The 14682-nt window shown below is 47.3% G+C and overlaps 1 protein-coding gene across 5 annotated transcripts in view; it reads left to right on the top strand.

Moving 5' to 3' along the window:
• The window catches only part of Dlg5 (discs large MAGUK scaffold protein 5), a 111300-nt gene extending 101300 nt beyond the window's left edge, over positions 1-10000 (top strand). For all 5 annotated transcript variants that reach the window (XM_060382152.1, XM_060382151.1, XM_060382153.1 and 2 more), the window contains 5 exons: positions 4990-5133; positions 5359-5486; positions 6478-6587; positions 7095-7204; positions 8276-10000. In XM_060382152.1, coding sequence (XP_060238135.1) covers positions 4990-5133; positions 5359-5486; positions 6478-6587; positions 7095-7204; positions 8276-8379 — 596 coding nt within the window. In that variant the 3' untranslated portion in view covers positions 8380-10000. The remainder of the gene's footprint in view (positions 1-4989; positions 5134-5358; positions 5487-6477; positions 6588-7094; positions 7205-8275) is intronic.
• Positions 10001-14682: the final 4682 nt, after the last annotated feature.

Genomic DNA, 14682 nt, shown 5'->3' with positions numbered 1-14682 from the left:
TTACTCTATTTTTTCTGCAATGACCCTCTGTAATCAAGAAATGTCCTGATTTCTAGTAGTGTTCCCTTCGGAAAATCTATAGTGTGTGATGTTTTGATTTCTACTCCCATTTTCTCTTGCTTAGTCTCCACACACTTGACTTTTTTTTTTTTTTTTTTTTTCTGGCCATCAAAAAAGCTCATACTTTGAACTTCCTTAGAATTTTATTGTTCCTGAAGTAGGGCAGGGTAGCATTTATTTCACTTACTGTGGCAGGCTGTGTTTTAAACACATTGTATCAAAGTATGACCTGAGCAGCAAAGTGTGGCTGGATGGCAGGTAGATGCCATACAAGTGAGCAAAGCAGAGATCGTCACTATGTAATCAGGACTTTAAAATGTCACTGTGGCAGACACTGTCTTTTTTGTTGTTGTTTCTCTGGTCCAACTCTTTATGTTTCCTTGTCTCTCAAGTGTTTTTCTTACCTTGCTGGTTTCAGTTTGTAGTCTTTGGGGGATTTCAGTTGCCCTTACCACATACCCTTGACTGCCTGCTAGCCAGGCCATCACTTGGACCAGTTTCCTAAGAAGTTGGAAGCACAGGTCACCATCCCAGTTTCCATAGCATTCCTATTGTCACCCAATGTGCATAAGCAGTTTTCACAGTTTCTCTTCACCCCTCCTGCTGTTCACTCCTTTCTTCGGGTCTGTTTGTCTGATCTCATCTTTCTACTTTCCTTCAACATTTATGTGTGCTTTCTGCTTGGTGACGCATTTTTCTCAGTATTGTTGGGTAATATTTAACCATTTTCCAGAACTTCCATTCTATATAGAATCTTAACTTGGTGTCCGCAGCCACACTATGGTATGTCAGGGAGTTGGTACTAAGCCTCCTAGATACCCAGATCTGTTTGTGTTCTGGTAAGTGCATCTCCTACATATTTAAAGTGTCTCTAGAGTACTTATACCTGATTTGAGTATTTCTATCCCTAATTGATTGAATCCATGAACTCAAAGCTGGAATCTGAGGACGACTCTATTTTACTTAGGCGCTTTTAAGATTCTCAGAGCTAAGAGAGATGGCTCAGTGGTTAAAGGAGTCTTCCAAGGAAGCCTGGTGACTTGAGTTTGATTCCCTGAACTCATGTAAAGGTGGAAGGAAAGGACTAGCTCTATAAATGTTTCCTCTTCCCTACACACATGGCATGAATGCACACGAACACATCATGCACAATTACAAAAGTGCTGTTCAAGGAACTGAGATTGTTTCATTAATAAAGCAAGTGGATCACTGAACAAGTGTTAAGGACCAGAGTTTAGACTCCCCAGTACTTAGGTAAATGCCATAGGAGAGCTATCAAGGAAGACGCCCAGTGTCAGCTCCTAGCCTACACACACACACACACACTATATTTATGGCTGCTTATATTAATTCTGGAAGCCCTATGTCTGAGAGTGGTGCCACAAACAGTCAAGGTGCCAGCAGCCTCCACTGCCCTGCAAAGCTTTAATGGAAGGTCTGTTCCTGGCCTCTGTTGGTTCTGAGCTGTGGCTGCCAACATTCTTTTGCTTGTGGGAATATCACTGTTATCTTGAAACCTCTTTCTGCTCCTTCACAACCCCTTCTCCACCTGTGTCTGCCTACAAATTTCCTGATCCAATGGGAACACCTGTGATGGCGTTTAAGCTCGACCAAAAAAAAAAAAAAAAAAAAACTCAGAAGAACTTTACCTCATTAGAAAAGGTAGTCACAGGTTGTTGGGATCAGGAGGCGAGCCAGCTCTCTCAGGGGCATATTCTGACCTACCAAATAAGGTTTCTGGGAGTGTTGCTGTTAATGTTTTTATGCTGAAGATAACATCCCCTAGGCCTGGTGGGTTTTGGCATTGTCTCTGTTCCCAGCATCAGACCTCTGCTACCCAGCTATGTTTACAGCTTGATGTTAGAGAAAGTTCTAGGCCATTGTTTTCTTCAAGCTGCTTCTATGGCCTTCACCCCTCTCATGCCTCTTAATTTGCTAACCAGATCTTGTTGGTCTCACATCTTCTGCATGCTTTTCTCTATTTTTTCCAACCCTTTTTCTCTCACTATTTCAGCCTGCCACGTTGCTTGCCACTGACTTTGCCCTGCTCTGTCCAGCTCATCTCTGATGTCCAATGTCTTTAGAAATTGCCTTACCTAGTGTCAGAGTTCCATGTGATTATTTGCAATAGGCTTTTGTCCTCCTGCCAAGACTTCCCAGTTCTTGTCTATCAAAGACGTGGTATGCTCTCCTGGCTGGTCACCTCTGAGTCATCTTTGCTCTACTCACTCTGCTTCATAAACATGCCTGCAAATTGTTAGACTGTCAAGAACAGGAAATGTATTAAAGATGAGAGTTAAGCCTTCCTGTGCCTCAGGAGCCAACACTGGTGGCCACGGGGCTCCAATGAGAGGCTGAGCTGACCTTGGGCAGGGCTGCAGCTTCTGTGCAGTGTGGTGTTCACCCTGACCCCTAGAGCTGGCACCTGGGTCTTAGCTCCGTGGTGGTCTTTTCTCCAGGGCACTCCTTCTCTTCCACCCAAGAGTCATGCAACCTTCTGCTCTGTGGTTTTGTGTTTTTCTTACACATTCAGCTTCTTGTTCCTTAGAAGTTAGGAATTTGGGGGCTGGCCTGGGTTCAATTCCCAGCAGCCACATGGTGGCTCACAACCCAAGTTCAATTCCCAGCAACCACATGGTGGCTCACAACCATCTATAACGAGATCTATGCCCTCTGCTGGTGTGCAGACAGTACACTGTATGCAATAAATAAATCTTTTAAAAAAAAAAGAAGAAGAAATTAAGAATTTGGCAAATGCTTCAGGGGAAGCCTCTGCTTTACACTTAGTCCTTTTTATTTTCTGTGTTTATTTTCTTGTGAGTGGATATATATATACATGTATATGTATATATAACATGTGTGCATGTATATCCATTCATGCACACACATAAGCATGCCCCTCCACACACACACACACAGAATGCACACCCCACCCACACCCCCACATTAGAAAAATACACAATTAGAAAAATGCTATACAAAGAGCTGGGGAGATTGTTTCATGAGTGAATCATTTATGGTATGTGCACATGTGTGTTTGTGGTTGCACTCAAAGAGGCCAGAGGACTTGCTTTATTTCTTTCTCTCACTGAACCTGGAACTAAGTGAGCATCCCTCATGTCTCTGTCCCCACATTGCTGGGAGATAGCTGGGTGGCCATGCCTAGCTCTTTGCTTGGTGCTGGGGATTTGAGCTCAGGTGCTCATGCTTGCATAGCAGGCACTTACCCAGCTCCCCAGACTTAGTTCTCACCCCTCCCTTCCCCCTGCAATTTTGCCTCTTCAGGTAAATGCATTTTTGTCTCACCTGCTGTGGATATTTCCTGCATACTCTACCTGAGTCCCCAATGTTCTGACAGCAGCTCTCTGCCCAGGCTTATATTTTACCTGCGTATGGACTATTGTAGAATCCTCAAGTGAGGGCTATGAATTCCTGTGATGCATTCCAGAAGCAGTCTGAGGGAGAGATGGAGTTACAAGCCATTCATAGTATGTCACTATTGTTGGACATTAACCCCACCACATACTCTCTCTCTCACACATATATATACACATACACAGATATACGTATTCACACACACAATCACACACATGCGTGTGCAAATACATATTCACACACAATATTCACTAGGTTTTTTTTTCTCAACCTATAAAAATCAACCTACAGTATTGAGTCATGTGGAAAGACACTCTTCCAGCTCACAGTGATGACTGCATCTGAGGAGGCTAGTGTGTGTGTGGGGGTACAGCAACAATATTGGTTATGGCTCCAGTTGTTTAAAAGAGACAGTGCATGAGTGTTCCATGGTCATGGGTGTATACTAGAGACCAACTGGCCCCCAGGTCAGAAGTGCCATCTGAAAACTCATGTAATCAATCTTCACTTGCAAACACACAGGATTAGATGGGTATTTTGAGGCAAGTCTGTACTTATTTTTCTTTGTTCTGCCATGGGGTTGGTCTCTGCAGAGCATGGGGGTTCATGCTCCCAGTTAGTGCTGCAGCAGCCTTCTATGGAGTACCTCCACAGACGCGTGCAGACCCCACAGAGTCCTACCCTCTGTTCATCGGCCTGTTGCCTGTGCCCTCATCACCTGGTGGCCCCAGGTGGCAGGAGCTTCCAAAGGACAGGGACTGGGTACTCTGTATCTTTTTGTGTGTCTGAGAAGCCCACGTACACCGTCAGGTTGTCTCTGGGAAGGCAGTTGCCTGCCAGCTTTCTGACCATCTCTTCCTGTGAGAACTTTGTGCGTTTGGTGGTGGGGAGTGGGTCACCTGTGTGTTAACTAGGAAGGTGGCTTGATCACTAGAGCTAACCCAGAGAGTAGCAGCTGCAGCCTCACAGGGAGCTCATCTGTCTGTCATATACAGTCTGAGCCAGTGGGCCACCCAGGGAAAGTAGCCCGGTGTTCAAAACCCAGGTTCCTTCTGCCTGCTGGCCCAGGCATTTCCTCAGAGTTGTCAACACCACAACACCACCTCTTCTGATCCACGGGCAGGGGCCAAAGATATAATCTCATTACCTCTGGGGAGGATGCTGTGGCTTCTGAACCATGGAGCTATGTCTCTAGTGAGCAGATATGTGGGCTCAGTGGGTGTGGGATAACTGAGGAAGACCTGCAGTCCAACAAAAGGTAAAATGATTGGACATCAGTTGTCCCCAGTGTCTTCAGAGGCAGAGGGCCTCATACACTTTCCTGAATGACTTCATTAGTGATCATTCATGCACTGGTGTACCTGAGATGTGGGACTAGTCCTGATACAGCTAGGCAAGCTGGCCAGGTTTTGTGAGACAAAAGACAACAGACCTGCTCAGGTAAGTAAGGTTGGAGTATGCCTGTATAGATGAGCAAGGTCTGGGCATGGCTGTCCAGCTTTGCTTTCTTCCTCTATCCAAGCTGGGCCTTTGACTCTCTCCCCTGTCTCTCAGACTCAGTGAGCCTGGCCTATCAGCGGGTCCAGAAAGTGGACTGTACCTCTCTTCGGCCTGTCCTCATCCTGGGGCCTTTACTGGATGTGGTGAAAGAGATGCTGGTAAATGAGGCACCCGGCAAGTTCTGCAGATGCCCGCTTGGTAAGGGGTGCCCACCAGATGTGTCTGTCCTTGTTCACCTACCTTCCTGGCTGTGCAGGGTAATTGGCATAGAGTCTAAGGGTCCTGCTGATGCAAACAGATTCCCCCAGTGGCCCTCTGTCTCTTCAGGAAAGCAGACAGGAGTGTAGTCTCCATGCTGATGTTGCTCCCTGCATTGGGCCCTTCTATGCACCCAGTACTTGACTCATGCATCTTACTACACAGAGGTGATGAAGGCCTCCCAGCAAGCCATTGAGCGGGGTGTCAGAGACTGCCTGTTTGTGGACTACAAGCGGAGGAGTGGTCATTTTGATGTTACCACCGTGGCTTCGATAAAGGAGATCACAGAAAAGGTACCTAGGGCTTTGGCCTAAGGGCTAGGCTCCACTGGTACCTGGGACTCTCTGCCCTCGCTCTTAATCCTCAGCTAGCTCACCTATCTGAGGCCTCCTGCTCTTGGTCTCATCCTCCTGGATACTACAGATACCTGCCTTCACCGTTAATGCACAGATCCCTGAGCAGGACCTAAGAGTCGCCAGCACTTTGTGTGCCTGCAGCCTCTGCTTGCTGAGGGGTGCTGAGGAGAGCTTTGAGCTCTGGGGAGGCCTTCTCCTAGACCCTTCATAGATGGGTCCCTGACCCTAGAAAGGCCAAGAGTAGTGTCTCTTGTTGCTTTTGATATTCTAGAGTCCATTTGCCAGGGAGTGAGTTATTTTCAAGTTTGCTAACAAAGTAGCCACTCCTAATTGTTCCTCAGACTTTGGCCTCTGGGCTCCTCCAGCTACTTCTCTGGGCTGTGGTTCCCTCTCCCACCAGACAGTATGAGCTGCTCACAGTTGGAAATGCTTATTACTTTTTTTGATGGGGATAAGCTTCAGTTAGGAAACACACCCAACAATGGAGAGAGCTGCATAAAGTATGTCTATGGTCTTTCTTAGGCTGGGCTCATTCCTGGAGGCTGAGGGACTCTGTCATAGCCACACAGAGCTGTGGCTCTCCTCTCCAACCACAGGCCCTAGAGTCCCCAGTCCTGTTCAGTGTAACAAGTTGGTGAGGCCAGGGTATGGTGGGTGGGGCTCTGAAAGCCCCCACGTTGAGGTGTGCCGATGGCCATTTCCCACTCATGTCTCAGCAGTCGTCAGTGGATGGGGAGAGAGAAATCATCCCCCCCCCGGTGAAGATTTCCTGTCTTAAGTGCTCTTCCAGAAACCTTGCCTGTGCTGCTTGGTATTTTTGAGTGTGGAGGAAGGTAGACTTCTGTGGGACAAGGGTAGGTCCTCAGGGGGGCAGCAGATATGTCCTCTTGCCTGCCCTCCATGTGCACTCTCCACCGTTGTCCCTCAGAACCGGCACTGTCTTCTGGACATAGCCCCGCATGCCATCGAGAGGCTGCACCACATGCACATCTACCCCATCGTCATCTTCATCCGGTACAAGAGCGCCAAGCACATCAAGTAGGTGTCTGGCCCCTTTGGGTTCCTGCTGGGGTGAGTCCCATGCTGCAACAACAGTACTCCCCTCTGACCCTGGACTTGTATGCAGAGGCAGCGTCAGCCAGACTTTGCACCTCCTCCCTGTTAGGGTACAACCACACAGTCAGACTGTGGCTAGCTTTGTCTGCAGAGTTCCACCTCTGTCCCATCCCCTTTCCTCTCAGCATGTTGTACAGAAGGCTAGAGGAACTGGGTAGCCTGAGCTAAGTCCAGCTCTGTGCTGGTAAGCTCCTGGTGCCCGTGTTTGGAGCCAGCTTTGACCCTGTATTGGGGTACTGGGATGCCCAGATTTCCTGTCGGCCCACAGTTCCCCATACAGCCTAGAGACTATTGATATAGGGGAAAGCACATCCTCTGCTGTACCTAGCCCTCTCCTGTCTTCATGGAGGCCCCTGACACTCTGGACCAAGGAAGAAAGGAAGGAAGGTGGGTTCAAGACTCATTCTACTTCCCTGGCTGCTCTTACAGGGAACAGAGAGACCCTGTCTACCTAAGGGACAAGGTGACACAGAGGCATTCCAAAGAACAATTTGAGACAGCACAGAAGATCGATCAGGAGTATAGCAGGTACTTCACAGGTAAGTGGGTACTAGCCCAGCCAGGTGCCAAGGCTTTCCCCAGGTGACATTCTTAAGGATGACAGGCTGGGCTGGGCTGCCCCATACTCGTTATATATTCTGCCCACAGACCCAGGCCAGTGTCCGAGCTGTTCCAGGTGGCGGGGTTACACAGACTGTCCTTTGGGCATGGTCTGACCTCATCTGCAATGTGTGGTAGGAGCTGTCTGAGTACAAACACTCAGCAGCATATTACAGTGACCCCAGGCAAGTTGGGAACCCCAAGAACCCAGGTAGACCCGTAGTGCAGGCAGCTGCCTATCCCGAGTGCTGCCTAGGGTCACTCTTGTTGGGGGGTGAAGGGAGAGGTGGGGTTGGTAAAGCAAAGCCAGTCTCATTATCTCCAGTTGCCAAATGGGCCACCCTGTGGATGAATGTTTCCCGCCTCCCTGACTCTACTGGGCAAAATCAGCCATTTGTAGGAGCTAATGGGGCCACTTTAGCACATCACAGAAGGGTTAGGATCTAGGTAAGCTCTTCTAGGGGGACAACTCTGGTCCCATTTTCATTTCCAGCTTATCACAGACAAGTAGACCAATAGAAAAAAGAAATTTTAAAAAATGCCCAAACTTAAACTTATTTACTATTAAGTAGAAATACAATTATGTAAACTGTGTTACTTTCTGAATGTACTTGGTCCTCTGTCCACTGTGCCTTGGAGTACTGCTAGCCTGCCAACCTGGGCACCTGTCCTTCCCCAGCTCCTGCCTGCCCCCTGCAGAGCCCTGCTGCAAGTGGGGTCATCCTAACATGCTGCCCAGTGTTCATTTCCATTCCCCAGGACAGGGCAGGCCAGATCCTGCCCTGCCTCCCCCAGCCATGGTGGTGGGCAGTTTGTAAACTGTCAGTTTACTAAGGGGGCGATTTCTCCTTTGCCCAGTTTCCTGCTGAAGGAGGAGGATCATTTGGGAGAGAGTCAAGGAGCCCAGACAAGCTAACAGGAGCACAGGCTGTGTTCCATACCCTTCGTGGGTGGGAATGTCTTATTTAGAGCTGACCTAACCTTCTTGTGTTTGATGGGCTTCTCTGCAGGGGTCGTCCAGGGTGGAGCCCTGTCAGTCATTTGCGCTCAGATACTGGCAATGGTCAGCCAAGAGCAAAGTAAAGTCCTGTGGATTCCCGCTTGCCCACCCTAACAGAAAGCTGTGCCAGAGGCACCTTCATGACCGGATGGTGGGGACAGCTGTATGGCTCTTTTCCAGCCAATAGAGGTCTGTCTGTGGACAAGACGGGAAGGACCCAGAACCAGGAGGACCTCAGGAACACCTCCTTTGTTAAATGGAGAACCACAAAGATTTGGGCCCAGCTGGTGGATGGCACTACTCAAACGTGCTCTTTAAAACAAAAGCAGAAACACGACAGACTTGACCCTCCCATAGCCAGCCGAGCAGGGGTGCTGTGCCCAGGACCTTGCTGATCACAAGTTTACAAGCTTTTCTAAGTATTTGGTTGTCTATGTTTACTTGAATGGCTCCATGTTGTTGGTGCCCAGCCCCTGATCCCGACCCCTCTGTCACTCACTCCCTGTTGGTTTGATGTTCCTGTCTTACATAGGACAATTCTAGAACCTGGGGGCAGGGAGGCTGCTTTGCTACAGGAGGTTCTTGTCAGTGGGACCAGAGTTTTGACAGACTTCCTGCTCCTCTGTGGCCCTTCTCCTGGAAGACATCACAACTTCAGGTGCTCAGACCACTGTTGGTACCAGAACCAGTGCCTTGGTGGGGCCAACTTGACATGGCAGTACTTTCCTCCCACACTGGGAAGGCAGCTTTGGCGTTCTTGCAGATTCACCTCTTGGCCTTCCTCCTGCCTTCCTGGCCTCTTGTTTCTTCTCCAGTTGCTGTTTATATTAAACATCATGAATAGTCCCACAGGGCTTCATGGTTTCTCAGCAGGGGCATGGGCATGCCATCAGTTCCCTCTAGACTCTGAGATGCCCAGCAGCCTTTGTCAGTTCATGGTTGCAAAGTAACCCTTACCGCGCATGGGTGTGCCAGCTCTTTTTGGCATGGAACTATTCATGTTGCAGACTTTGAAATGAGAGCTTGTAGTGGGTATAATGGTTAGACTGGTCTACTGAAAACGTAAGAAGAAAATCTGGGAGCTTTTACATCTTGGTTACAACATTCTCAACCTGAACTCCACGAGGACTCTTCCATTTTTTGTTGGGTTTCTGGGTTTTGGTTTGTGTTTTTAAATTTATCCCTGCCCCTGCCCCTACTGTTCTGATGCCAGATCTGCTAAAGAGCTGATGCTGTCCCTTCTTCAACTGTGTGTCCTCTTGATAGGTACTGTACTGGGTTCCACATGTCATTGGGGTAGGACCTATATTTTAATACCGTTCCTAACATTTCATTTTACTAGCAAAAATATCCTTGATTTCATTTTATTCTTTGTAATTCTAGATGTTAGATTGTAGTTTAGCCATTATTGACGTTTTTTACAAAGGGATATATTTTCTTGCACAGCTGTTTAAAAAAAAAGAGAGATGACAGTTGCAGCCCTCAAGGCTATTCTGTGACTTAGAGGCACACATTTTCTAGCTCAGACAACTGAGAATAGCTGCACATGACTCTCAAGGTCTTGCTCACACAGTTGTGGGACAGGGGCTATTTCCCTGGTCATAGGCCTGGTTCAGTGTTCAGCAGGCAGGCAGGCAGGCATGGATCTGACAGGTAGGAGTGCTGTACTAAAATGTTACTTTGTATCAAAAACAAAACAGACTTCAGTACAACAAATAAAGGTCAGTTTGTGTAACCTATGTGTGCAGATTCTGGTGATGGCTATCTAGCCATTCTGCTTAACCAGCATGTAGCCTCTTCCTTCTCCTCGCCTTTACTCCAGAACCAGGCCTGAGTTGTTCCTGTGAATAGGGGCCTGTGTAGCTTCTCACCACTGGGCCCCAATGCTGTACTGGAGCCTGCAGTCCTCTGGCTCATGATTAAGGCTCACTGACAATCACTGGCCATTATCTGAAGCATCCACCTCTGCCTGACTCCCGTCATGCTCTCCGTCATCTGCCAAGGGGTGCATTGGGTTGAGGGCTGCAGCTGAGCACCCCTCTGGTCCTCATGTTAGGAGTCAAGCTGTGCTGTGAGAAGCAAAGATGAACTGAACAGCAAAGAGGGACGAGCCTCTTGGGGGGAAAACCAGAGTGTCCACATTTGGTGTGCTGTATGAAGCCTCGGGTTGGAAGTGCCCTACATGGCTTTGGACACTGTTATAAAAACCTCAGAGAGTCATTCTGTGACACTCAGAACTGCAGAGCCCCAGAAGCAGCCTACATATAGGAGGTAAGTTTGAGTACCAAGTGCTGGAAGAAGTAGGAAAGTGGACAGAGAGGCATGGCCTATCGTTATGAGGAGGCAGGCTCAGGTCTAGAGTAGAACCTGCCTCTGCTACTCCTTTTTTTTTTTATGTGTGTGTATGTGTGTGTGTGTGTGTGTGTGTGTGTGTGTGCTTCCATGCTCACACTTGCCTGTGTGTGTGTGTGTGTGTGTATGTGAAAGTCAGAGATCATCGTCAAGAGTCTTTCATTAGCACTATCTTGTTTGTTTACATAGGGCCTCTCATTGAACCTGGGGCTCACTAATTTCCTAGACCTATCTGCCCTTTAGTCCCAAAGATTCTCCCATCTCCACCTTCACAGTTCTGGGGTTACATATTTACATTGCCACCATTGGCTCTTTTTCTTTTCATTTTTTAAACATGGGATCTGAACTTGGTTCTCATGGCTGCACACCAAGCGCTTTACCTACTGATCAGTCTCCCCAGTTCTCCTCTGCACCTTCTGTTTGTGGGTGCCAGGGACAGATGCTCTGCCAAAGCCCCTGCCAGTGTGGTGGTCAGACCGGTAGGGGCAGGCTTAGTGTTGATGCCCTCATTCCTTCCTGTGGCAGCGAGTTCCAGCATGGCCTTCACACCCGACAGAGCTGTGTGGAATGCTGTCACATGAAGGGGGATGGGCTCGGCTTGCCCTGTCTTGTCCAGATGCTGATAGCCACAGACTCTTTTCTAAAGGCACAGAGGACTAGCAGGGGAGCCCCATGGCTATGCTGTAAGCAGCCACAAGAGGGGACATGTGAGCTTTCAAGGTTTGTTTTGCCACAGCCAGTGTGGCCACAGCCACAAGGGTCTTTGCCCAACTAGGACATGCATGGCATAGCTTGGATTACACTTGAAAGGTCAAGATGACCGTGGTACCCTCAGCCTTGGTATTTGTGCCCAAAGAGAGTGAAACATGGGTGGCCTATCAGTTACTTTTCCTTGTGAACAACAACCTGACAGGAAGTGGTGTGAGGAAGGGCTTATTCTGGCTTACAGTTGGGGATCGTTGCATCATGGTAGGGAAGGAATAGAAGCAAGATCAGGATGCTGGCTAGATGCCTCTGCAGTCAGGAAGGGAAGGGAAGAGGACACAGGAACTGGGGCCTTGCTATACAGCATCAAAACCCACTTCCTGGTGATCTACTTCCCAATCAATGCTCCACCTCCTATAGGTTCTACAACCTTCACAAACAATGTTACCACCTAGAGATCAACTGTGCAAACACATGAACCTCTGGGGGAAATTTCACATTCAAACCACAACCTCTAAGGTCACTTCCCATGCCATGGTTTAGGATTCTAGAATGCAGGGGAGGGCATAGTTCTGGAAGTAAAGACTTGCAGAAATGTCACTGTGAGGCATGGGAGCTGGAACCCAGCAGGTCTGGAGGCTGGGCCTTTCTCCCTGGCTAAGAGCAAGTCTTGAAATTGACAATAAAGCTGTGGGATGGTGGGGTTTATTCTGGGAACTTGAGTGACCACCCCCTTTGATATTGACAGAACCAGAGGTCTCACTGGGTCATATATGTCAAGGATTAAAAGAAACAAAGAAATGTAGTGCTTGAGGGGTCACAGAGACAGCACTGGAAGGATGGTCCTCTCAGGGAGGGCAGGGCTCCAGAGACAGAAGCATGGGTAGGCAAGGTCCTTCTTCACTACAACCTTCCATTGACTCTCTTCTTCAACTTTTGTAGTCCTTTAATCTAACCTATCCTTCATATCTATTCTGTTTGTCTGTCCATCTGTCTGTCTATCTATCCTATTTGTATCTATTGTATCATCCATCTATTTATTTATCTATGATCTGTCTATCATCCATCTTGATTAATTCTTTGATAGAAGAGACTACATTTCTTTTACACTGTTCACATTCGCTAAGCTAATGCTAGCACTCACTGGCAAGAGCTGGTGCAATAGTGGCACAAATGTGGGAATAACCAGCCATACTCTAATTGGATATAAGGCCCACTCCATGAGATGGAACCCATGCCTGACGCCTGACACTTCACACCTAACACTGCAAGGACAGCCAAGAACCTGAGACAAGATAGACTATGGGCCTAGGGAAAAACCAAATAGTATTGTTTTGCTAAAGGAACCTAGTAATAAAATGTCTTCAGACAGTATTCTGCAATCTCCATAGATCAGTGCCTCAGCCATCATCAGAGAAGCTTCCTCTTGCAGTAGATAAGGACTAACACAGAGGCACGCAATTGGACAATGTGCAAAGAGTAAGGGATTTTGGAAGATTCAGTTCTAAATAGGATGTCTTCACCAAACCCGTGAACACTGGGGGCCTAGGGAGCTATGCAGAAGATGAGGCAGAAAGATTGTAAGAGCCAGAAGGGATGGATGACACCAAGGAAATAGTGTCTTCCAGACACAGTAGGACCAACACACATGTGAACTCACTGAGACTGTGATAGCATGCACAGTGCCACCACAGGTTCAAGTCAGATGGGGTTGCGAGGAGACATGGACACAAGCTTTCATGGCTAAAGGGGGATGTGGACATGAGCTGTCATAGCTAATCACGATGCTATCTGTAATTGACAGCAACTTGCAAAGGAAAAGTTAGTTTTCTCCATTGAGACTCCATACTTATATTAACCGCACTGAAAGACAGGCCCCATGCCCAGGAGTTGACAGCCAGCACACAATTAACTCAATGGTACTTTTGAAGACTTTTTGTCTCATGTTGGTTTGTTTTGAGTTTTTGTTGTTGTTGTTGTTGTTGTTTTTGTCTTACTGGTCTTTTGCTTGTATATTATGGTTTCTGATTTGTGTTTTATGGGTTGTGTTTTTATATATATTTCTTTTTTTAATCTTCTTGTTTGCCTGTTTTTTTTTTCTAAAAAGAAAAAGAAAGGCCTTAGAGTTAAGTGAGTGGGAAAGTGGGGAAGACTGATCAGAATATATTGTATGAAAAAAAAAAAAAGAGAGAAACAGGTAGATATCTGTGAGTTTGAGACTAGCTTGATCTACGTAATGAGTTCCAGGCCAGCCAGGGCTACATAGTGAGAGAGAACTTGTATTCAAAAGAAAAGGAAGGAAGGAAGGAAGGAAGGAAGGAAGGAAGGAAGGAAGGAAGGAAGGAAGGGTGAGCCAGTATAGATTTATTCAGATGCCCTATTATTTGTTGGGTCATAATTGGAAAAAGAGATTAACAAAAGTTCAATAATGGTTTTCCTACCTGCCTCAGGGTGCTCTCAGGGAGAGAACACTTGATTTTGGAGGGTCATCTTATGGGTATGGATGGCTCCCATAACCAAGAAGGATAAGGCTTCAGAGGTGTCTGCCTTTACCTGTGTGTGCTCCCCAGCTACACTTATGTAAAAACTGGTAACCACAATCAACACGGCCCTGCAAGTGGAGGCTAGGCACCTGGCAAATTTGACCCTGTCTTACAAAGATACCAAGTTGTAGAATGGACAATATTATGAGTGATCTCTACCTCTAAAGGCCAGTTTCCTTTTTTCTTTCTTTTTTTTTTTTTCAAATTTAGATCATGCTCAAGTGCAGAGAAAAAAGTCAAGTTATTTTTTTGTTTTTAAGGTCCTATCCTGCATCAAACTTCTATAACTCAGAGGAGTCTAATTCTTAATTATGTAGGAAACTGTGTTAGGTTCAATTTTGGAGCATTAGAATCCACCTCTAAGACAGGAACTCCATAAGGAGAACAACAGAGCCAAAATACCTGGGCCCAGGGGCCCTGCAGAGATCGATACCCCAACCAAGGACTATACATGGAGAGGACCTAGACCCCCTGTTCAAGGAAGCCCATAGACTGCTCAGTTTCCAAGTAGGTTCCCTAGTAAGGGGTACAGGGGCTGTCTCTGACATGAACTCAGTGGCTGGCTCTTTGATCACCCTCCCCTGGGGGGTTCAGCCTTGCCAGGCTACAGAGGAAGATGATACAGTCAGCCTTGATGAGACCTGATAGGCTAGGGTCAGATAGAAGGGGAAGAGGCCCTTCCCTGTCAGGGAACTAAGGAAAGGACATAGGGAGAGAAGAGGGAAGGTGAATAGGACTGGGAAGAGATGAGGGAGGGGGCTTCAGTGGAGATACAAAGTGAATAAATTGTAATAAATAAATAGATAAAATTAATAAT

Source organism: Meriones unguiculatus, chromosome 4 (genome assembly GCF_030254825.1).
Source record: "Meriones unguiculatus strain TT.TT164.6M chromosome 4, Bangor_MerUng_6.1, whole genome shotgun sequence".
NCBI lineage: Eukaryota > Metazoa > Chordata > Mammalia > Rodentia > Muridae > Meriones > Meriones unguiculatus.
Note: the sequence above shows the minus strand (reverse complement) of the source record. Positions and strands in the feature narration are given on the sequence as shown.